General features: G+C 35.1%; 1 protein-coding gene across 1 annotated transcript; it reads right to left on the minus strand.

Moving 5' to 3' along the window:
- Window positions 1-16,273: 16,273 nt before the first annotated feature.
- LOC113737357 (uncharacterized) lies at window positions 16,274-17,221 on the minus strand. Its single transcript, XM_027264601.2, has one exon. It carries the CDS (start codon window positions 17,219-17,221, stop codon window positions 16,274-16,276), a length of 948 nt encoding a protein of 315 aa, XP_027120402.2.
- Between the last annotated feature and the right edge of the window lie 6,332 nt (window positions 17,222-23,553).

Genomic DNA, 23,553 nt, shown 5'->3' on the forward strand with positions numbered 1-23,553 from the left:
CTTGATATTCACTACTTTTTGATTCAGTTTGATGAATGCCCTTATCCAACCAATCCAGATTATCTTCAAACAATGTGGGTTGTTCATTTTTTCTTGTCCAATTATCCAATATATAATCTTGGTGAAAAATGTTATTCAAGTCAATTGGGTTGTAGAAATCATTAGTATCTCTTTGATGCATCAAATTTTTCACCTTTAATAACAAATTGTAATGTACAAAAACTAATTTATGCAATTTTTTAACTGCCAAACGGTTACATAGTTTTGTATGAATTAATGACCATGTATTCCAATTTCGCTTGCAACCAGAGGATGTGCAAGTTTGACTCAATATTTTTATTGCAATATTCCTTAAATTTGGCGCATCTTCACCGTAGTTAAGCCACCATTCAGCTAAACAAACAAAGTAATAATAATAATTTATTATTATTATTTTAAAATTATAAAAATATTAACTTCATTAATATGATTTAGATGTTTATGTAAGTATGAATTAAGTTGAAACCTGGTAAAGATTTTGGTAACGCTCTTGCTGCAATAGCACTTCCAAATCCTCCTTTTTTGTCTACAAAAATTTTGATCTACAAAAATGATATATACACAGGTGTTAAAATTTTAAAATTTGTTCATCAATATAAATAAATAAAATAATCAAAAGAATACCTCATTTATTGAATCAACTTGTGCATCTAAATTTGGCTCCAACCTGTAATAACTTTCTTCAACCCTTTTCGAACTTCATCCAGATTAAACTTACAAGTTCCAAAATATTGAAGGATCGGGATCAAAAAATATGCTAAATACAATAAAATAACAAAATTAGAAAATAAATAAATACATATATATTACATATTTAAATTGGATGTAATATTTTAAATTACCTGCCGTATGTAAATCACGATGAAGTTGATTATACCATCTATTATTAATCACTTCCCAAATCATTTTCCAAGATTTCACCGACTTTTGAATAGCCATTTTTGCTCTATCCATTGCCTCATAAATAATTAGCAATGTTGGCTTATTATCTTGATCAATAATTTTTAAAACTATGACCAGAGGCTCCATTATTGAACACATATTTCTAACTTTTTACTAAAACTTCTCTGACAATATCAACTCAGCTACTTTAACAGCTTCTGCTTTTCTCTTGGTAGTGTTATTGAACTTTGTCCATTCATCTGAGGTGCACATTTTTTTCAGTTCTGTAGAATGCCGAAGAAGACTTTTGATAGAAATGAATTCAGCTGTAAATCTAGTGATACCTGGATGTAGCAGTTCCCTTTTTCTTGTATATGTCTTCATCAGATTCACTACTTTGTCGTTGTTATATATGAAACTTGTTATCTTCTTCCCCTAAGTAATAGTTTCTTTTACATTATCTATTTTTCCAATATCCTCCAACATCAAATCTATACAGTGAGCAGCGGAAGGTGACCAAAATAGATTTTTTCTTTTTTTCATCAACAGTTGTCCAGCTGCTTTCATACTAGATTCACTATCTGTCACAACTTGCACAACATTTTTTCTCCCACAGCCTCTACTACCTCATCCATTAACTTGAAAATATATTCAGCAGTTTTCTTGACATTGGTACAATCAACTGAACTATAGTATATCATGTGCCTATCACAATATACCATAAAATTTATTATTGGATGTTTTGTACGGGTGCTCCACCCATCACACATAAGTATACAACCAAAAGTTGTAAAATTTATCATAAATATCTCTAAGATATTTCTCAAGCTCTTCAAATTCTTCGTCTAAATATTCATTTCCAATTTGATAAGCTGAAGGGCCTTTAATACCAGAACCAGCTTTGACAATTTCATCAATCATCGATTGATAATAAGGATTGTCAGCTGCATGAAATGGCATAGCATTGAAATGAAAAAACTTTGAAATTGCCTTACCAACTCTTTTATATTTTCCCCCGCAAACATTGATTTGACTGTGTTTTTTTTGTTTCGAAGGAAACATATGTGAGTCAATTCCTCTGCTTGTCATTTCATCCGCTTGTCTGACACTAAAATTATGTGACAATCCTCTTCTATTTTCAGAAGTCATTGGTTTTGAAGTGCCAACACCCATATTCCCTAGAATTCACAATGTTTAACAAATAAAAAATGAATAAATAAATTACAACTTTATTTAATTATATTTAATAAAATGATATCAAATTTGTTATAATATTTTAGTTTACAAATGATACTTGACATAAACATAGAAGATCGACTCCCAAATACTGAATGCTTTCATTGTTTGTCTAAAAATTGCTTGCTTCATCTTTTTTTTCCCAACGCCATCCTACTTTCTTCATCAATTTCAAAAATGTCTTCGTCCTCCTCATCGCCAACCATGTTGAAATTACTATACATATTTTCTTATTGCAGAGAGTTCAATATTTCTTCTTTTTTCTATTTTATTGTAGCTCTTTGAATCTTACCAGCCCTTAGATGCATTTTTATTACATCTGAAACTTCTCTTGGGGCCCTTGAACAAGGTTCAACTTGTCTCGTGACATGATCGACATGTTCTTTCAACCTTGTAATGCCATCATGTATTACTTTTCCACAATAATTGTGTCTCACAATTTTTCTATTCCCACCCACGGGTTTACCATATTCCCAACCAATATCCTTGCTCGTCATTGTAACTATTACACGTATCAATATAAATAATTAATTCATCACAAAATAATTAAAGATATATGAAAATAATACAAAAAGTAGTTTCAAACATTTTATAATAGTAATAATTTATTTCTATTATATTAGTAAGTTAAACATCTAATCTATAATGTAAACCTGCTACAATGATCATTTTTTTATTTATTAAAAGAACTTCAAAATTTTAAATATTTATTAAAATTATTACTGCATTTTAGAAATTTATTCAAATACCTGGATCGTTATGATTATAAGTATAATTAATTACTATTATAGCTAAAATCAATAAAGATGAAACTTCTACTAATATTTATTTTGTAAAATGAATTACTAGCAAGAAATTTTATATTAAAAGATATAACAGTTATTTTAATATTTTCACTAAATATCAAATGAATTTGAACTAATTTATTATGTACTTTGAATTATATGTGAGATAAGTGTTAAACTTGTGTTTGGCCCAAAATAAATTCCAACAACACAAATTAGCTAGATAAATCCAAATTTCTAAATTTTATTTTTGACACAATCATAATTAATCCAACCTTGGCCTATTACATAAGGGCTATAATTAATCCAAATATGTTTCTAATTCACACTTACTAATAAGTATAGAAAACTTAAAGAAATAAATTCATAGCTGTTAACCCACGGGAAAAGTCCTTATTTCAAAGGAAAGACCAAGGGAGAGCAATGAAGGACCGGTGCTGCAACTAAAGTTGACGACTAGCTGTTTCTGATAGGAAAGAGAAGCTTGATCGGTAATTACAAATCCCAGTTCTCCGAGTTGATTCCTGCTATTTTAGGTACTATCTCGCTTCCCTAAGAACGTCCAAATAAGAACAGAGATGAGAGAAAGCATAAAAATTTTAAATCTGTGGACTCTTGCACCGACACATAAAATGACTAGTCTAGTCTTTTATTTAAGGAGTTTTGTACCCAAGTGCCAAAGCTCCAGAAAGTTGCAGGAGAAAGCCAAGCAAAGCCAATATAAGAATGGCAATCGCATTATGGACATCCCATTTGAAAGACAAAACTCCAAGCGAATCCCACCATGGCATAAGAGTTCATAAGAAGAGTACTATGACTGAGATGGTCTTCTAGTTCACTTTTGGGCATTTCTCCTCTAAACCTCCTTCTCTCACTTTTTCTATCACCTTGGATGCTTGCCGGTTTTGAAAGAAAAGTAAAGTGATAACTTTTGAAAAGAAAAGTTGGAAGTGATAGCCTTTGAAAGAAAAGTAAAGTGAAGGTACATATACTTGATACATGAACCAAGTTGGAATAATATTACCGCATCTTTTCACACGATCAGTATTTTGGCAAATTTGTTTCTATTTCCCAATGAATGATTTCAATATTGAATTCTCCTTCTCGTGTGTTGGGATCTAGCTGTAGTTGTTACTCCAATGGCTCCGGGTTTTTTAATCCTTTTTTTTCCATTTTTTCTAAGGGTTTTTTGTTGAATTCAAGTTGACTCGGGATAACTCGGAATGATTCGGCCATTTCAACCCGTCACGGTGACGTCTCGGTCGATTTCTCGCCGAGTCAAATATCTCGGTATCGTTTCATCACGGTATCGTATCGGGAGGGCCCGAGACAGTGACGACTCAGCCGAGTCATCTCGGTCTCGGCCAAGTCCTTGAACCATGCTTGGAAGAGTGAGACCGCAACAATCTAAGACGATTCAGTTAGAAGATTAACAGCAGACCTTTGATCTACAAATACAGGTAATATGGAAACCTATATATGATCATCTTTTTTCTGCTCAAAACGGTTAAAGGGCATAGCATGATCTAAAAAGGTTTGCAATTGTGATAGCGAAAGTCCTTGCGTGGCTTCATCAGATTAGAGTAGTTCTATCGCAGCATTTGTTCAACATGTATATTGCTCTGTCATATTTTTGAACCCCAAGATGTCCAACTTTTGAAAGTGCAAAAGTTTCCAGAAACAATTTTACTTCTTCAAGCAGGAGAATTGCGGTAAATAATGAAACATGGGAGCGTGGTTCCTTTAAGAAGGATGTCTATGACCGGTATATAATTCTCCTTAAGAAAAATATGGGCACGCATTAATTCTCTGGAACCGGATTCAATTGTAAAGGTTTTGAACCACTCAGCCCACCACTTACATAGGCCTCCAAATGCCCTTTATATTAGGGATGGATCAGAGATTGACAATATAGCGCATGTGACTCAAGGTGAAGGGTCTTATCAACTCAACTATGTTTCGTTGTCGACAATGCCACGCTATCCCTCGGCTTTTAAGAAGAAAATATTAAAAACTAATGAAATAACAAGATGTGGGGTAAAATAAAATAAGGAGAAGCCGATAAAAGTAGAGAACTATATTTCTTCTATTCACACCAAAACAATCAAGAATGCACCTCTATTTATAGATACACTGAGGGGTTATAAATTAATTGTATAGGGAGATCAAACCGTCATCCATATTCTTTTATCTTTGGATGGATTCAATAGAAATAAATAAGCTTAATAAACATAGGAGAGTTTAATGGACATTCACTCCCATTTAATTGTTTCATAACACTCCCCCTTGGATGTCCATTACACAAACAATATGCCTCGTTAAAACCTTACTAGGGAAAAACCCAGTGAGACAAAAATCCCTAGTGAAGGAAAAAGAGTACACTATTCTTGTGTAATAATTTCTCCCCCTGATGCAAACATTATTTGAGATCTTTTAGCCGATGCATTCCAATATTCTTTACCAGTTTCTCAAATGTAGCAGTCAGCAATGCCTTGGTAAACAAATCTGCCAAATTATTATCTGATCGGATTTGTAACACATCAATCTCACCATTCTTCTGTAAATCATGAGTAAAGAAAAATTTTGGTGAAATGTGTTTCGTCCTATCTCCTTTAATATATCCTCCTTTTAATTGAGCTATACAAGCTGCATTATCTTCATATAAAATTGTTGGAGGATTTTCCTTTTCGGAGGATAACCCACAACTCTTCCAGATGTAGTGGGTAATTGATCTTAACCAAACGCATTCTCGACTGGCCTCATGAATTGCAATTATTTCAGCATGATTTGATGAAGTGGCAGTTAAGGATTGTTTTGTAGAACGCCAAAAAATGACTGTACCGCCACAAGTAAAGAGATAGCCAGTCTGAGATCGTGCTTTATGTGAGTCAGATAAATACCCAGCATCAGCATAACCAAGCAATTCAGGTTTGGATTTATTTGAATAAAACAAACCAAGATCAATTGTTCCTTGGAGATAGCGAAAAATATGTTTAATACCATTCCTATGTCGTCTTGTAGGCGAGGAACTAAATCTTGCTAATAAATTCACCGCAAATGATATATCTGGCCTCGTACAATTAGCAAGATACATTAGCGCACCAATTGCACTGAGATATGGTACTTCAAGACCAAGTATCTCTTCATCTTCCTCTCGTGGTTTAAAAGGATCCTTATTAGGATCTAATGATCTGACGACCATTGGAGTGCTTAATGTATGTGCCTTATCCATATAAAATCGCTTTAATACCTTCTGGGTATAAGCAGTTTGATGGACAAAAATTCCACATTCTAAATGCTCAATTTGCAAACCAAGGCAGAATTTTGTCTTTCCAAAATCTTTGATCTCAAATTCTTTCTTCAAATAGTCAATAGCCTTTTGGATCTCTTCAGAAGTTCCAATCAAATTTAGGTCATCAACATATATAGCAATTATCACAAAATTTGACATATTTCTCTTGATAAAAACACATGGACATATTGGGTCATTGATATAACCTTCTTTAGTTAAACATTCATTGAGGCGGTTATACCACATACGCCCAGATTGTTTGAACCCATACAAAGACCTTTGTAATTTAATAGAATACACATCTCTAGGATTTGATTTACATGCTTCAGGCATGTTGAATCCTTCAGGGATTCTCATGTAAATATCATTTTCAAGATTTCCATACAAATAAGCAATGACAACGTCCATCAGATGCATTTCTAGTTTTTCATGCACTGCAAAACTCACAAGATATCTAAATGTGATTGCATCCACTACAGGTGAATACGTTTCATTATAATCAAATTCAGATCTTTGTGAAAATCCTTGAGCTACAAATCTTGCTTTATACCTCACAATTTCATTTTTCTCATTTCTTTTTCTCACAAATACCCATTTATATCCAACTGGCTTTACACCTTCAGGTGTTTGGACTACAGGTCCAAAAACTTTTCTTTTAGCTAGTGAATCCAATTCAGATTAGATTGCATCTTTCCATTTTGATCAATCATTTCTATGTCGACATTCATCAATCGATGTAGGTTCATGATCCTCGTCCTCTACCATAATATCAAGTGCTACATTATATGCAAAAGTACCATCAATAATTATTTCTCTTCGGTTCCAACTTTTTCTTGTAGTGACAAAGTTTATTAAATTTTCTATAATTTCATTCTCTTCAAGAGTTGGCTCTTCAGGAGCAACCTCTTCAGGAGGTTGAATTTTGTCACTAATTATGAATTCATTTGATTCTCTTTTCTTTCTAGGATTTTTATCTTTGGAACCTGATAGGTTACAATTTTATCATTTATTTTATTATTAATTCTCCCTATTATCTGACCTAATGTGGATTAATTGTTAGATTCTACTCACTTTTGATATTTTACATTTATTTCAGGGAGTAGAACGAAAATATGATAACAAGTGCCAATTTAACAAGAAAAGAGTCCAAGTAATAGAGCTTATCCCAGGGGCATTTTTGGAAAAGGAACACTGCAACCCAATTTGGTAATTACCGCAAAGGCTAGGACGGCTGGAGGGTTTTCTTCTTGCTGGTGGGCCGCCGCAGAGAAGGGTCACTTTTGGATTGCTTTTGTTGACTTTTCTCTTGTGGGCTTTTGGCTTAATCTTCAATTCTCGTATGTAAAAAGAGGGAATGAGCACTACTGGAGGGGTGGGTGGCTTTACACTTTGACTTGGCCGTTTTCCGTCTTTTAGTAGTTGCTCCTGCGCAAGTCAGAAGCACTGCTCGGATGGAGGAGCTTTTGACTTTTCCTTTCATCTGGAGTTGTTACTTTTCTTTTCTTTTCGATAGGAGTAGACAAGGGATGAACTAAATCCCTTTGTCTAGTCAAGAAACAACGGAGGCTTTGGCTTGCCTGAAATTGTGAGATCGATTTAATTTTATCTTTTTCTTTTATTTATTGGTATTCGCATATTCTTTGATTGCTATGCTTATGGTTATTTAATTAATTGATTGTCTTGGATCCGGATAATTAGTTGATTGGGTAATCTATTGTCAATTAGGGCATTAAATCCGTAATTGTTTAATTGCTCTAAAATAGTGACAACTGGCATGATTGGGTTTGTGTCAGGGGAACACGCGAGCTAATCTAAAATAACCCTGGTAGTGCGTTATTTGATTAGAATAGGGCTCCTCTAATACGTAAGGCAATTGGAGAATTAAATTCTATGGGCGTACCTAGGATTATTTCTCAATTAGAGCAGTGATTAACGGGCGTACCTTAATTATCGACACAGTAAGGAGGGGTTGACTGTCATCGCTTGTTTGGCAGTTATAACCTATTTATTAGTAAATAATTGGAATTGCCTTTGCTTATCGATGATCAATTAGGTGAACCATTGCTGAAGTTATTCCTTGGCTAGATCCTTAATTATCATTCATTTGATTTTAGTAATTTGTTATTTAAGTTTTAGTAGTTTCTTAGATTTTATTTGAACTTCTTTTATTGTCACCTTCTGCATAAAAACACCCCCTTGTCACTGTGAATTTGAAAAGAAACAATTACTCCCAATCCCTGTGGATTCGACCCTGCTCACCACTATCTACAGAAATTACTTTTAGTTTGAGCAGGTATTTATTATTGCACAGGCTTCGACAACCTGTCAATTTTTGGCGCCGTTGCCGGGGACTGGTGTCAGATTAATTTGTTTCTTTTTGAGTTCACCTTGTTCTCATTTTTAATTTATTTTTCTCTTATTTTTTTATATATTTTTTTTATAGTTTATGGCTGCTAACATTCCATATTTTGATGATAGACTGGACTTTGTTCCTGAATGGGGTTATGAGACTCATATTTTTCCTAATGATCAATGGGCTGTTGCAAATTGTGAAACTTATTTTGACTCAAGTTATTCAACTGACACATGCCCCGCATTTCAAGATAATCTAAGTGCTCCAATTGATACTTTTGGAGATTTTTCACCCCAATATCAAACGCAGCATGACCCTTATTCAAACGGGTATGATCAAGGATGGTGGGATAATTTCAATTTTGATTATGCGACGGGGCCAATGGATTTTCAACAGCAAGAGTCTTAGCAATCATCCTCCGTGTCAGGTATGTCTCTTGAAGAAATGATGGAATTACTAATTGCTAATACAAATCGATTTCATCAGGAGACACAAGCGCTAAATCGATTTCATCAGAAGACACAAGCGAGCCTTCGTGACCTGGCGGATCAAATGCGTCAATTGACATCCAGGATAGAGCGATTAGCTCCTCAAATGGAAGAATTGCCCGCACAAACCAATATCAATCTTGAGGAAGATGAGAGTGCAATTGTCCGGCCAAATGACATGGAACTGCAAGAGTTTCAAGAAAACGGATTTAAAGATGCAGTTGAAAAGGAAGCTGAAGTGCAAGAAATGAGACTCCAAGATCAACTCGTTCAAGTGAATGAATCCAGTGAACAATCTCCAAATGCGGTGACATCTTCTCCACTCCTTAATCAATATTTTCCTGACTCCTATTCTTCAACTCCTGTTATTGAAATTGACTTTATTATACCAGAAAATTTAAAATTTCATGACAGGAATAAGTTAAGAGTGGAGATGGCAAAATATCTTGAACCAATGAATGCAAGTGAGGGAGGAGTGAATGGAGAATGTAAATTATCATCGACTCGTTTGGCGCTATTCACTAGTCCATGGAAGCCCGTAGCTCGTATGCTCAAGGATTATTCTATTTACGAGGGTTATCAGGACTATATAGAGGATGAAGTAGTAAGACGAGCCACAAGATTTTATCCTCCATGAGCAAAACATGATAATGTCTAGCCAAAGACATTAAAGAAAGGCGCTCCTTGGGAGGCAACCCAATTGTTCCTTTTAATTGTTTGTTCATTTTCGTGTGGTAGTTTAGATGTATTGTCCTTGAATTCGACTGATTTTGGGTTTCAATTTTCGTTTTTGCTGATTTATAGGTGCCCTTCAGTCATGACGCGCCCGCGTGGTGATGTGCAGGAATCTCATAATCAGAAACTTCTGGGAGCTCTCTTGCCCTCATGACGCGCCCGCGTCACGTTCGCGGGAAAGGTAAGGATTCAAAAAAAAAAATTCTTTTAACCGTAGCTACCTCTTTTCTTTTTTGTTACAAAAGAAAACAAATAAAAAATAAAATAAAAATAAAAAAATTTTGAAAAAAATAAAAAAATAAAAAAGAAAAAAAGAGGAAGTAATACGGAATCAAAAGGAAGAATTTTTCTTTCTCTTTAACCGTAGCTAGTCCTTGACTTGTCAACGTAAAAACAAAAAAAAAAATCCTTTCTTTTTCTTTCTTCTTTCTTTCTTTTCTTTCTTTCTTCTTCTTTCTCTTTTCTTTCTTTCTTCTCCCCTGTTTCTTTTTCCTCTCTGTCGGCCGAGCACACCTCATGCCCGCCGCCATCTCCTTCACCCGCGACCAACGCCTAGCGCGTCGCCACCTCTGCCCCAGCTCACCTCCACCGCACACCAGAGCTCCGACCAGCTCACTCCCTCTCCTCGCTCCTCGCATCTTCACCTGCGCACGCTGCCGCCGCTTCCTCCACCTAGCCATGCCAAGCAGCCGCGCGCCGCCGCTACTGGAGCTCGCGTGTCTTGTACCTCTTCGCTCCTCTGCTCCTCGCACGCCTCACTCCACCTCACCTATTGTCCGCACGGAGACCGCAACCTGCCCTCGCGCCCTCCCTCTTCTCTTCGCAACTCCCACCTCGCCGCCCGAACTGCTGGCAGCCACGCGACGGCCACGCACAGCTCCGCACGCCACCACTGCAGCTCTTCCCACAGAACATGCCTGCCGCCGCTCCCCACCTGTGCGTCGGAAGCTCCTGTCCGCGACCAAGCCGCAGCGCCACCGGCCTTCCCCCTTGCAGCACCATCGCTCCGTATAGTTGTCAAGGTGGAGGTATTCCTTTAACTCCTGCTCTTTAACGTATCCAGAAACTCTTGTTGGTGACTTTGCAAATTCGAGTGCGTGGACAACTTTTGTGATCAATTGTGACCCACTCTGCTGCTTTATTACTGAGTAACTTGAGGTCAGTTGTGGAGATTAATTTGGGTATCGTCTGCTTGGATCGTCTATTGCCACTTTAGTGGGGCTATTCCTGCTTTCGTTTGTCTGATTGGGAGGCTTCTATGCCTTTTACATTGCTTATTCAAGTTGGGTGCATCTACGTGAATTGCTTGAATATTCTGCTTGAATAGTTACTCTCGCTGAGGTTTCTATTGAGATTTCGGTTGAAGTAATTTGGAAATTGTATGTTGAGTTGGGAGACCTGTGCCACATGATTTACTTGCTGTTGTTGCTAGTTTCAAATTGATCTATTGGGGGGGCAGTCTGGCTGTCGAAAGTTGGGTATTTGTATTTCTTGGTGGGTGAATACTTATTTGGGGGTTTTTGCTTTACTACTGCTCTACTCTGCTATAGCAATTTCATTGATTTTGGACTACGTTTTACCCCAGTGGTACTGGTGGGGTGATTGGACCTCAATTGGGTACTTCTATTTGGTTGGCTAAGTGATTATTGTCCAAGCCCTGAGCTGTTATCTTTGAAATTGCTGATTTTGGGTTGCGACTTCTACTGGCCAACTGGAGCCATTTGTTGAGTATTTGGGTGAGCTGAAATATTGTTTGTTAAATTGGGAGGCTTCTATACCCTCTACATTGCTTATTCCAGTTCAGTGCATGCCAGTTGAAATATTGTTTGTTGACTCATTTACGAACTTATTTGTTTCCTGCGTTTGTTTATTGACTTCGGTGGACTGGGTTCCCACCTACGGTTCCTCTACTTGCTCTATTCATTGGAATTCTAGTCGCCTGTTGCTCTTCTTTAGAGATTTAGAATCTTTCTTGTGACTAGATTAACACTTGGGGTTATTGCTTTACTACTGATCTGCTTTGCTATAGCAATCTCATTGATTTTGAATTGCGATTTGCACCAATGGTAAGGGTGCGAGTACTTGTTAACTCTATTTGGTTAGAGATCTGATTGACCGCCAAGGGCTTGTGACTGCGCTGCTATTACTAAAGTCCTGAACTGATATTGCTGGATTTAGCACATTATTGGAGACTTTGTTGAGATTTGGGTGGACAGAGTTTGGCATTTGCTGGTTGACTTGATGTCTCACCACATCGGTGCCCCTCCGCTGTTCCCGCCGACCCCTTAGCCACTCGAGAGGGAAGTTTCATTGTCCTTTTCACTTTAATTGCTTTATTCCCTCCATTGAGGACAATGTAGGATCTAGGTGTGGGGGGGACAGCTATACTAGTTCTTTATTTTTAGTTTGTTATTTGTCCACCTCTCGTTCATTTTTTCTTCTTTTTAGTGATTGGCTCGTAAGTACATGCCAAGGTTTGATGTTGGATTATTGCCTCTATTTCTACTTTTGCCAAGTTTTAATAATAAAAGGGTACCAAGTTAATGTGGTTGAATCCAAAAACATCTCTTTGGTGAATATCAATGATTATTTTACTCTTATAATTTTTGGTTAACTATCCTAGGCATAGGGAATGATTATTGGCATTTTCATGTGAATTGGTCCGGTTATTAACCTTAGTTCTCCATGTTTGAAAATGAGGCTAGCTGATGCAAGTTTTCTTTTGGTTCTTGTGTTATATTGAGTTTTTATGATTTTTAGCTATGAATAAACTTGACTGTACTCCGCTATTAGTTACTACTGAGTAACCGGGGATCTGCACCTAAAAGTGTTGATTCTCACGTCAAAAGGTAGTAGTTCTTATGAGTACGTAGCCACGTGGCGATAGAAGCTGAGTAACCGGGCTCCTTCATCTGGCCAATGTTGGAGTTCGCGTCAAAAGGCTCAAATGGCTAGCGACTAAATCTTTTGTTACTATTGAAAAAAGAATCAAAAAAAAAAAGAAGAAAGAGAAAAGTAGAAAAAAATGTGAAAAAAAAAGTGAAGGTTGTGTTAGTGTGTAATGAAAGTCAGCTTGCCGAATTATGGATTTAATGTTGAGATTTTGGTTAATAGTTGAACCATTTGCTGATAAATGTTATGCGTTATTCCTTCTTCTTAGATTAGTTAACATGAAATTAGAGGAGTTTATGGTTTAGAAGCTAACCAGGAGTGATGTTTCTTGGACTTGACCATTGATGCTTGATTATTATTTTTCTTGGTATCTTGGCAATTTGGTGGATAGAGCAGTGGCCATTATCAAATTTTGGTGTTCGTTTACTACTCTTATGCTTGAGGACAAGCATGGTTTAGGTGTGGGGGAAATTGATAGGTTGCAATTTTATCATTTATTTTATTATTAATTCTCCCTATTATCTGACCTAATGTGGATTAATTGTTAGATTCTACTCACTTTTGATATTTTACATTTATTTCAGGGAGTAGAACGAAAATATGATAACAAGTGCCAATTTAACAAGAAAAGAGTCCAAGTAATAGAGCTTATCCCAGGGGCATTTTTGGAAAAGGAACACTGCAACCCAATTTGGTAATTACCGCAAAGGCTAGGACGGCTGGAGGGTTTTCTTCTTGCTGGTGGGCCGCCGCAGAGAAGGGTCACTTTTGGATTGCTTTTGTTGACTTTTCTCTTATGGGCTTTTGGCTTAATCTTCAATTCTCGTATGTAAAAAGAGGGAATGAGCACTACTGGAGGGGTGGGTGGCTTTACACTTTGACTTGGCCGTTTTCCGTCTTTTAGTAGTTGCTCCTGCGCAAGTCAGGAGCACTGCTCGGATGGAGGAGCTTTTGACTTTTCCTTTCATCTGGAGTTGTTACTTTTCTTTTCTTTTCGATAGGAGTAGACAAGGGATGAACTAAATCCCTTTGTCTAGTCAAGAAACAACGGAAGCTTTGGCTTGCCTGAAATTGTGAGATCGATTTAATTTTATCTTTTTCTTTTATTTATTGGTATTCGCATATTCTTTGATTGCTATGCTTATGGTTATTTAATTAATTGATTATCTTGGATCCGGATAATTAGTTGATTGGGTAATCTATTGTCAATTAGGGCATTAAATCCGTAATTGTTTAATTGCTCTAAAATAGTGACAACTGGCATGATTGGGTTTATGTCAGGGGAACACGCGAGCTAATCTAAAATAACCCTGGTAGTGCGTTATTTGATTAGAATAGGGCTCCTTTAATACGTAAGGCAATTAGGGAATTAAATTCTATGGGCGTACCTAGGATTATTTCTCAATTAGAGCAGTGATTAACGGGCGTACCTTAATCATCGACACAGTAAGGAGGGGTTGACTGTCATCGCTTGTTTGGCAGTTATAACCTATTTATTAGTAAATAATTGGAATTGCCTTTGCTTATCGATGATCAATTAGGTGAACCATTGCTGAAGTTATTCCTTGGCTAGATCCTTAATTATCATTCATTTGATTTTAGTAATTTGTTATTTAAGTTTTAGTAGTTTCTTAGATTTTATTTGAACTTCTTTTATTGTCACCTTCTGCATAAAAACACACCCTTGTCACTGTGAATTTGAAAAGAAACAATTACTCCCAATCCCTGTGGATTCGACCCTGCTCACCACTATCTACAGAAATTACTTTTAGTTTGAGCAGATATTTATTATTGCACAGGCTTCGACAACCTGTCAGAACCAAGAGGTCTCCCACGCTTCAGGCGTGCTTTAGATACATTAGCACTTGTGATTTGTCTTTCAGGGACATTTATTTTAATTGAAACATTTTCAGCAGGAATATGTGATTTGGTGACTCTTCTGGAGTCACTAAATGCATCCGGCAATTGATTTGCAATATTTTGCAAATGTATGATCCTTTGAGCTTCTAGTTCACATTCTTTTGTACAAGGATCCAGGAAATCTAATGAAATTTTCCAAATGATTTCCTTTTTAGGAATTTTCTTTTTTAGTTGATCTTTTCCTCCCCCTAATGTCGGGAAATGTGATTCATCAAAATGACAATCTGCAAATCTTGCAGTAAATAAATCACCTGTCAATGGTTCTATATACTTAATAATTGAAGGTGATTCATATCTGACATATATCCCCAATTTTCTTTGGGGCCCAATTTGCGATGTTGGGGTGGTGCAATTGGAACATAAACTGCACAACCAAATATTCGTAAATGTGAAATATTTGGCTCATAACCAAAAGTCAATTGTAGGGGAGAATAAGTATGATAACTTGTCGACCTAATCCTCATAAATGTTGCTGCATGTAATATAGCATGTCCCCAAGCAGATGAATGAAGCTTAGACCTCATCAACAATGGTCTAGCAATTAATTGAAGCCTTTTAATAAATGACTCGGTTAGATCATTTTGTGTGTGAACATAGGCTACAGGATGTTCAACAGTTATTCCAATGGACATGCAATACTCGTCAAAAGCATGTGACGAATATTCACCAGCATTATCTAGACGAATTTTCTTTATTGGATAATCTGGAAATTGTGCTCGCAACTTAATTATTTGAGCGAGCAATCTCGCAAACGCCAGGTTGCGAGTAGATAATAAACATACATGTGACCATCTCGTTGATGCATCAATTAGCACCATAAAATATCAAAATGGTCCACATGGTGGATCTACAGGTCCACATATATCACCATGAATTCGTTCTAGAAATGTAGGGGATTCAGTCCCAGCTTTAACTTGTGATGTTCTAATAATTAATTTTCCTTGGGAGCAAGCAACATAGGAGAATTCATTTGCTTTTAATATCTTTTGATTTTTCAATGAGTGGCCATGCGAATTTTTGATTATTCGTCTCATCATTATAGATTCAGGATATCCGAGACGATCATGCCAAATTATAAAATCATTGGGATGAATAGACTTCTGGTCTACTAAATGATGAATTTCAACTGCACTAATTTGTGCATAATATAAATCAGAAGAAAGTGAAGGTAATTTTTCTAATACACATTTCTCCCTAGAAATGGTATTTGTAATTAATAAAACTTCACCATTTGTCTCATTTATTGTCTCGATGTGATATCCATTTTGGCGGATATCTCTAAAACTCAATAAATTTCTTCGAGACTTGGGAGAGAGTAGTGCATTATTTATGACAATTTTAGTTCCTTCAGGGAGAAATAGAATGGCTCTTCCGGAATCTTCAATCAATTTTGCATTACCACTGATGGTATTAACATTTGTCTCTCCCATTTTCAAATAAAAAAAATATTTTTTAATTTTCAATATAGTGTGCGTGGTAGCACTATCAATGTGACAAATGTCATCATCATTATTATTTAATTCCAAATATTTGATATTCATTTCTTTTTCAGGAAGAAAATTTCAAACAAAAATAAAGATTACTAAAGATGCGAAAATAAATATTAAATAGAAAGAAAATTACATGAAAGATATAAAGTATCATAAAATATCTAAACAATCATAGGATATTTGTTGACATCTTCAGGATGTTCAAAGAAATCAGCTACATTGAGGTGTGTCATATCAGCATCATCACCATCATCATAATCATTCTTTTGGTCGATAACATTTGTCTCGACATTTTTGTCTTTCTTTTTCAAAGATGCTTGATAAAGGTCAACAAGGTGGTCAGCCGTACAACAGGTACGGGACCAATGACCTTCCATGCCACACCGATAGCATTTTTCTTCATAATTTTTCTTTTCTCCATTTTTCTGATCGTAGTTATTATTCCTCTTTTGAGAAATATTTTGTTGTTTGCCGTGGTTGTAATTTTCACGGGGCACAAATCTACTACGATCACGTCCACGGCCACGACCACGTCCACGGCCTCCTCCACGGCTACCTCTACGGCCACGTCCACGACCTCGACCAGAATTTTGAAATTGAGTCGCATTCGCTTCAGGGAATGGACTTGCACCAGTTGGTCGGGACTCATGATTTTTCAACAATAATTCATTATTTTGTTCAACCAAGAGAAGACATGCGATAAGTTCAGAATATTTTTTAAATCCTTTCTCTCGATATTGCTGCTGCAGGAGCATGTTAGAGACATGAAAAGTAGAAAATGTCTTCTCTAACATATCTTCATCAGTGACTTTTTCGCCACTTAATGATAATTGAGAAGTAATTCTGAATATGACTGAATTATATTCGTTGACAGATTTAAAATCTTGTAGCCGTAAGTGAAGCCAATCATATCGGGCTTTTGGAAGAACGATCAACTTCAGGTGGTCGAATCTTTCTTTCAAATCTCTCCGAAGGACAAGAGGATCTTTAACAGTAAGATACTCTATTTTTAATCCTTCATCTAAATGATGACGAAGGAAAATCATAGCTTTGGCACGGTCTTGGTTTGAAGATTCATTTTTTTCAATAATAGTATTATCAAGACCCATTGCCTCAAGATGAATTTCAACATCTGATACTTATGATAAATAATTTTTTTCAGAAATATTAAGAGGTACGAACTCTTGTTTTGGAAGATTAGTCATAAGAAATTAAAATATATTTATAAGTTAGAAATTTACCTCAATATGTAGTCAAAAGTTGTTCGAGAAAATACCCAATTGTTGATTCGAAATTGGTAGAATCTCGACAGTCTTGTGATTCACAATTGCTCAGAAATAGAGTCTCGTACTGATAACGTATTATAAAACTAATGAAATAACAAGATGTGGGGTAAAATAAAATAAGGAGAAGCCGATAAAAGTAGAGAACTATATTTCTTCTATTCACACCAAAACAATCAAGAATGCACATCTATTTATAGATACACTGAGGGGTTATAAATTAATTGTATAGGGAGATCAAACCGTCATCCATATTCTTTTATCTTTGGATGGATTCAATAGCAATAAATAAGCTTAATAAACATAGGAGAGTTTAATGGACATTCACTCCCATTTAATTGTTTCATAACAGAAAATTTTTTTGTCCACTATTTCCCTTATTTTTAATTTCAAGCAAAATAATAATCCCTCCGCCCTATATATTTAGTCATATTTGAGGATATGTGTTTTTTATACATAATACACTCCATAAAAAGGGTTTTCTTTTTGTTCCACTTTTACCCTTAATTATGTGCTGGTCAAAATAAAAAGTAGAAAGCATTCCCATCATATTTGTCTTTATGCATTATTAATGAAGGGTACAAAGGAAATTTCAAAGTATAAAATAGTTATAAATGTCAAACATGACAAACATTTTGGGACAGCAAAAAAAAAAGTATAACACTTTAAATAAGACGGAGGGATAAAGAGTTGACATTTGGGTAAAGCCAAATGAAATCGGCACAGCTAGATTTGGGGATTCATTTCACATTTTTTAAATGATGAAATGAACCACCCGAAACTGAGGTAACTTTATTCGGCTTGACTCATGGTGTCGATTGTACCCTACGTCTAAGGTCTTTAGTTTTGCTGAGGCCCATATTATTAAATTCCCCTTCCATGCTTTAAGTTAACATAGATTATCACTTTGCATCTTTTATTTTTGTTCTATTAATTTTGACCCTAAAATCTGTCAAAGTGTCTCAGATCAGTCCAAACAACTCATATTGCAAATAAAAGTGCACTAAAAGATATGCATTTGCTCATTTTATTTACAATTCTTAAGAAATAAATCCCCAACATAACTGAGAAGCCGATATAATGGTGCATATCAACATATTAATTATAGGGTGACAATTCTCAACATGACTCAAAAATATGACTCGAATCTAATACAAAATTAGTAGATATGGTTTTACTCTTCATGGGTTCGGATCAAAATCAAGTTAGACCCGAATATCCACCTGGCAAACAGGTCCAAATCAGATCAAACATAGGTTGACCTGTCTGATCCGTTTAACGTGTAAGTTTATAATTTAATAAATAAATTGGAGGCATAAAGTAAATAAAAGAGAAAACTAATCAAGGCTAAAAATTAATAGTACGAGAACAGAATCATGAATATTATGCGAAAACAAGATATTTTATTTGTGAAAGCGTCATAGTTTTGTTTTTGTTCTTGATTTTTTTGGGGCACAAAAAGGAAAATCAAAAAATTACTACAAGCACCACATACTAAATCTAGGATTGGGTTGCAATTTTCTATATTCTCAAGAAAACTCCATTGTAGAAAAATCCTCCATACTAATAGGGTGAGAAGGGTGTCTACAACTTGGTGTTCTGTTTCTTGAGTTAATTGCTGGAAACGAAATTAGTAAAATAATTGATTCCCCGGGGAGCTTTAAAGGTGATATGATTGAATGGATATTTAGGAGGTGTTTGGTAAATGATTTACAGCTTTAGATATGGGTTTCAAATTCAATTATACCCATAGATAATGTTTGTTTATGCCCAAGTGTTTGGAATTCCGCACTGCCGCATGATTCAGATGAGATTAAACAAGCATTTGAGAATGAGATCCTTGAGTTTGACAAAGTTGCAGTTGAATGCATTCATGTTGATTCAGAAAACGGCCGTCTATGCAAAAATTGTACAAAATGTTTAGCAAAATTATAGGGAGCTCGCAAATGATTCAGGGGTACAGGCATTTAAATTGGCTCAGCTAGCTGGACGATTTTCGTGTTGATGTTCAAATTACTATTGTGAAATCCACCAAGTAAACCCCAAGATTGGATGTTTTCTTGAATCATGAGGGAATGTAGTGCGAATTTTCCTTATATTGATGATGAAGCCAACACGGCGGACCAACTCGACAAATTCTGCTGCAAGTTCTCGCTAGTTCAAGACCAAGCAATGCAGGTAGCATATTGCAGCACCTTTTATCACCCTATTAGAAACATCATTCATGAACCTTGTCTGTAGGAGATGGTAACATTTTAGTGAAGGAGGTGCTTTCTAACACTAGTTCTAGCACTTGGGATTTCTCTATTTTATCATTTGTACTCCCTGACTTTATCAAGCGAAGGATTCAAGCCATTCCTAAACAGAGTTATAGTCAAGGTAATTTTCACCTGTTGGTAAGATTGGTTCTGCTACAGCATACAAATTTGCTTTGACTTGTAGCAATATTCTTAATTCTACTAGGAGTCCTCTTGCATGGATTTGGAAAGTTAAAGCCTCATCTAGAACCAAGCATTTTCTTTGGTTCTGTTCTCAAAACAGACTTGCCTCGAGAGAACTCCTTGTCATTAGAAATACCATTCAAGACAGCTCCTGCGTTTTTTGCGGGCAAGGATTCTAAACATATAATTAGGAGGTGTCCTAGAGCTCTTTGTGTTTGTAAACATGAATAATGTTTGTAAGTGAATGGACCATGGGCTTCAGCAGGAACATTGTTGGTAAAGGCACAATAAATATGGCAGAGGCATGGACGACAAGAGATGGATTGAAGATTACTATTCAAAACCAATTTACTCATCTTCTTATCAAACATGATTCGAGGATTATAATTTATTTGCTTTCTTCTAATCATCTGACCATCATGTACTTTCTCATATCATTTGTGATTGGAGGAGAGTTTTACTCCACCAAATTCAGTTGGTCACATTTAAGCATTAAGTTTCTTAAAATGATTGTGTTTGACTCATCTGTGGTTTAATTTATGTAGCTCTCTTTTTCATTTTATTAAAAAAAAAAAAGCTGTTCACGAGCAGTGAGCCCCCCACTTACATATGCCTCCAGGTACCCTTTGCGGTGACGGTAGCAAATAAAATATACTAAATGTAAAGTGAAAGTTCATTAGATTATAATTAGGAGTAAGAAATTTTTAAAACATAAAAACAAAATATAAAGAAAAATGTAAAAATTAGACTCTATACTGTTATATTTACTATGAATGTGAGGCATTCATAACCATAATTGAAACTTCTTCAATTTATATGATAGTTGAATTATTTTTTTCCCTTTGATTTCCTATGTAACGTGTACAATATTACCTTAATTGCTATTTTAAAGTTATAGAAACCAAAGAAACTAAGAGTTCGTTCGTTATAAGAAATTTGGTTTAAAAAGTTGGGATTGTGATTTTTCATAGAAAAATTTTTACGTTTTTCATGAACACATTTTCTAATCACCTTTTTACTTCACATATATCAAATCGTTACAATATATTTTTCTACAAAAACTCTTAAAAATAGCAATCCAAACGGCACATAATGTTTTTATAATTATTATTCAAAAGTAATACTAATCGTAGGGTAAGTAGGTACCAATCGTATACTTTTTGAGAAAGTTAATTGTTAGTCTGGTATAGGACACTTTATCAAAAGAAATTAAACAAAATAACAAATAAAATTACTGATAATTATATTTAAGAGAGCCAAAATAATAATATAATTTTAGTTGACAACTAGAATTATAGTAAAGATTTTAAAATTCTGAAAACTTTTGCAGGCGCGGCTGTCCCTGCCATCCCGCTGTGTCAGACCCAAAGTCCCTCTCTGTGTAATGGATGGATTGAAGGAAATTTTTTTGGTTATTTTCATTATTCTTTTATTTAGTTTTTGTATCAGGCAAATATAATAGAGAGGAGGCCATCATTCTTGGTTACATAAATTCTGGAGCGGGATTTAGTGCAATTCATCCGGCTTTAACTTTTTTTTTCTTTTTTTTATTCAGTTTTTGGGACATTGAAATGAGGGACTTTTTTTCTTTTTTTTTTTAACATTGAAATGAGGGACATTTAAATTAATGATCTGTCAGTTGAGATGCTTTTAAGTGTATTTTTTTTTTCTTTCTAACTCCATTAATAGACTTTTGTTGATTACTTAAACCCTAATCCCAAATTGAACTCCAAAAGCCAATAACTCTTGAAGTCAATCCAGGAAAGTAAATACCCAACCCCCCCATCCGATGTGGGATAACAAACCTTAAGGGGACTTTTTTGCTTTTCTGAGGTGCAGCTTCTTGTGTTGGTGGTTCTTGTGACACAAAATAATTTTATAATTGCCTACTGACTTCTTCGCTGGCAAGGTCTAACGTTGCGTGGGTCCATTTTGATGCCAATTACATGCTGAACGCTCTAAAATTCTTTAAAAATTTTTTAATTGAGCGAGAGGACTCTAAACTTTACAAGAAGGAAGTGAGAAACGGAAGACTTGAGATTTGGATCTAGAAATCATGATTACCCAATTAATGTTGATACTAGTTAACCTGGTCCTCAATAATAAAGATTTGCAAGTTTATGTAACATAGGTTGTTTATTTTGATCGGATAAATCCAAAAAAATAGTAAACATTGATCCGATCTGAACCGCAAATTTTATTATGTAGTTCAGGTAGTAGATCAGATTGACAAGTGAGCACGTCCTCTCACAATTCAAAGGCTTTGAAAATCGCAGATACCCAACCCAATTCATATACAAGGGTATACTTATAATTTTGTCCATTAAAACTATAATTAATAGAGGAATATCTAATCATCTTTCATCAAATATTTATATTTGAGATGACATACTTTACTATTTCAACAATATAAAAGTGTTAACTTGCTAATTATATAATATATTTAGCTTTTGTTGTTGAGAATAAGTGATATTTAAAAAAAAATTTACCTTAAATATGCAAGTATTGATGGTAATGTGATCTTTCTTAACAAGTAATGAATTACGTTTAAATAAAGTCTTTTAGACGTTTAACTATTTTCTAATTCTCAATTAAAACTATGATTTCTTTTTTAACTTAGGTACTAAGTCCGGTACCTCCGGGACACAGTTATAATTTAATTTTTTTGTCGAACCAATAGAACTGGTTCGGATTACAAAGCGATTAGACGGGAAGGACGCTCGACCCATGAAATGTAATTAGGGACTGAAGTCATTTTACTATTTTATTTTGAAAATAAGAACTAGCTATCTCATAAGATTGATTTTTGTAGCATGCTTATTGAACAACAATGCTTGAATTTTCAACAAAAAGAAAAAGAACAATGAAAAGTGTCATACTCCCTTCGTCCCATTGAGAGTGTCATACTTTTCTTTTTTGGCTGTTCCAAATTTTGACATTTCTAACTATTTTATACTCTGAAATTTACCTTATGCCCTTCATTAATAATGTATAAAGACAAATATAATGGGATTGTTTTCAACTTTTTACTTTGACCAACACATGATTAAAGGCAAAAGTGGAGCAAAAGAAAATTTTTTTGGTGGAATGTATTATGCATAAAAAGCACATATCCCCAAACATGACTAAATATATGAGACGGAGGGAGTATTAATTATAATATTTTTTTGAAGGAATTTAAAATAGACGATTAGTACTAATGTTAAAAATATGCCTCCATATCATGAGGTTTAAGAGTATTTTCTTAATCAAACTACTTGATTTGATACTTTGATCAAACTGCTTGAGCTCAGCCAACCAATATTGAGGCAGTTTCGCTGCTAGAAAGCTGGCTTACGAGATTCTTTTGTAGTTCTACCTAAAAGATAAATACAACACTATAAAAGCCTTATCAATTCATTAGCTGTGTATACTACTATTAAATTTAACCACAAGAGAATATGAAAATGTTCTTGCGACATATATCAATTAGCCCAAAATTGTTCAGGTCCCAAAAACCTGAATATAGTTGCTCACATATAAAAAATGGAGCAAGTTAGAATCACAAGGCCAGAGATCGGTTACGCATTGTGAATGAAATCTTCTCCCACCTAAAACATTGCCCCCGAATGTGGAAGAAAGACTAGTGAGAAGACTTGAATTGATTTCCAATGGCCTCACGTAACACTGAAATGGGCATATACTTGTGTTTGGATATGAGATTATTTAGAATAATTT

Source organism: Coffea arabica, chromosome 3e (assembly GCF_036785885.1).
Source record: "Coffea arabica cultivar ET-39 chromosome 3e, Coffea Arabica ET-39 HiFi, whole genome shotgun sequence".
Lineage (NCBI taxonomy): Eukaryota > Viridiplantae > Streptophyta > Magnoliopsida > Gentianales > Rubiaceae > Coffea > Coffea arabica.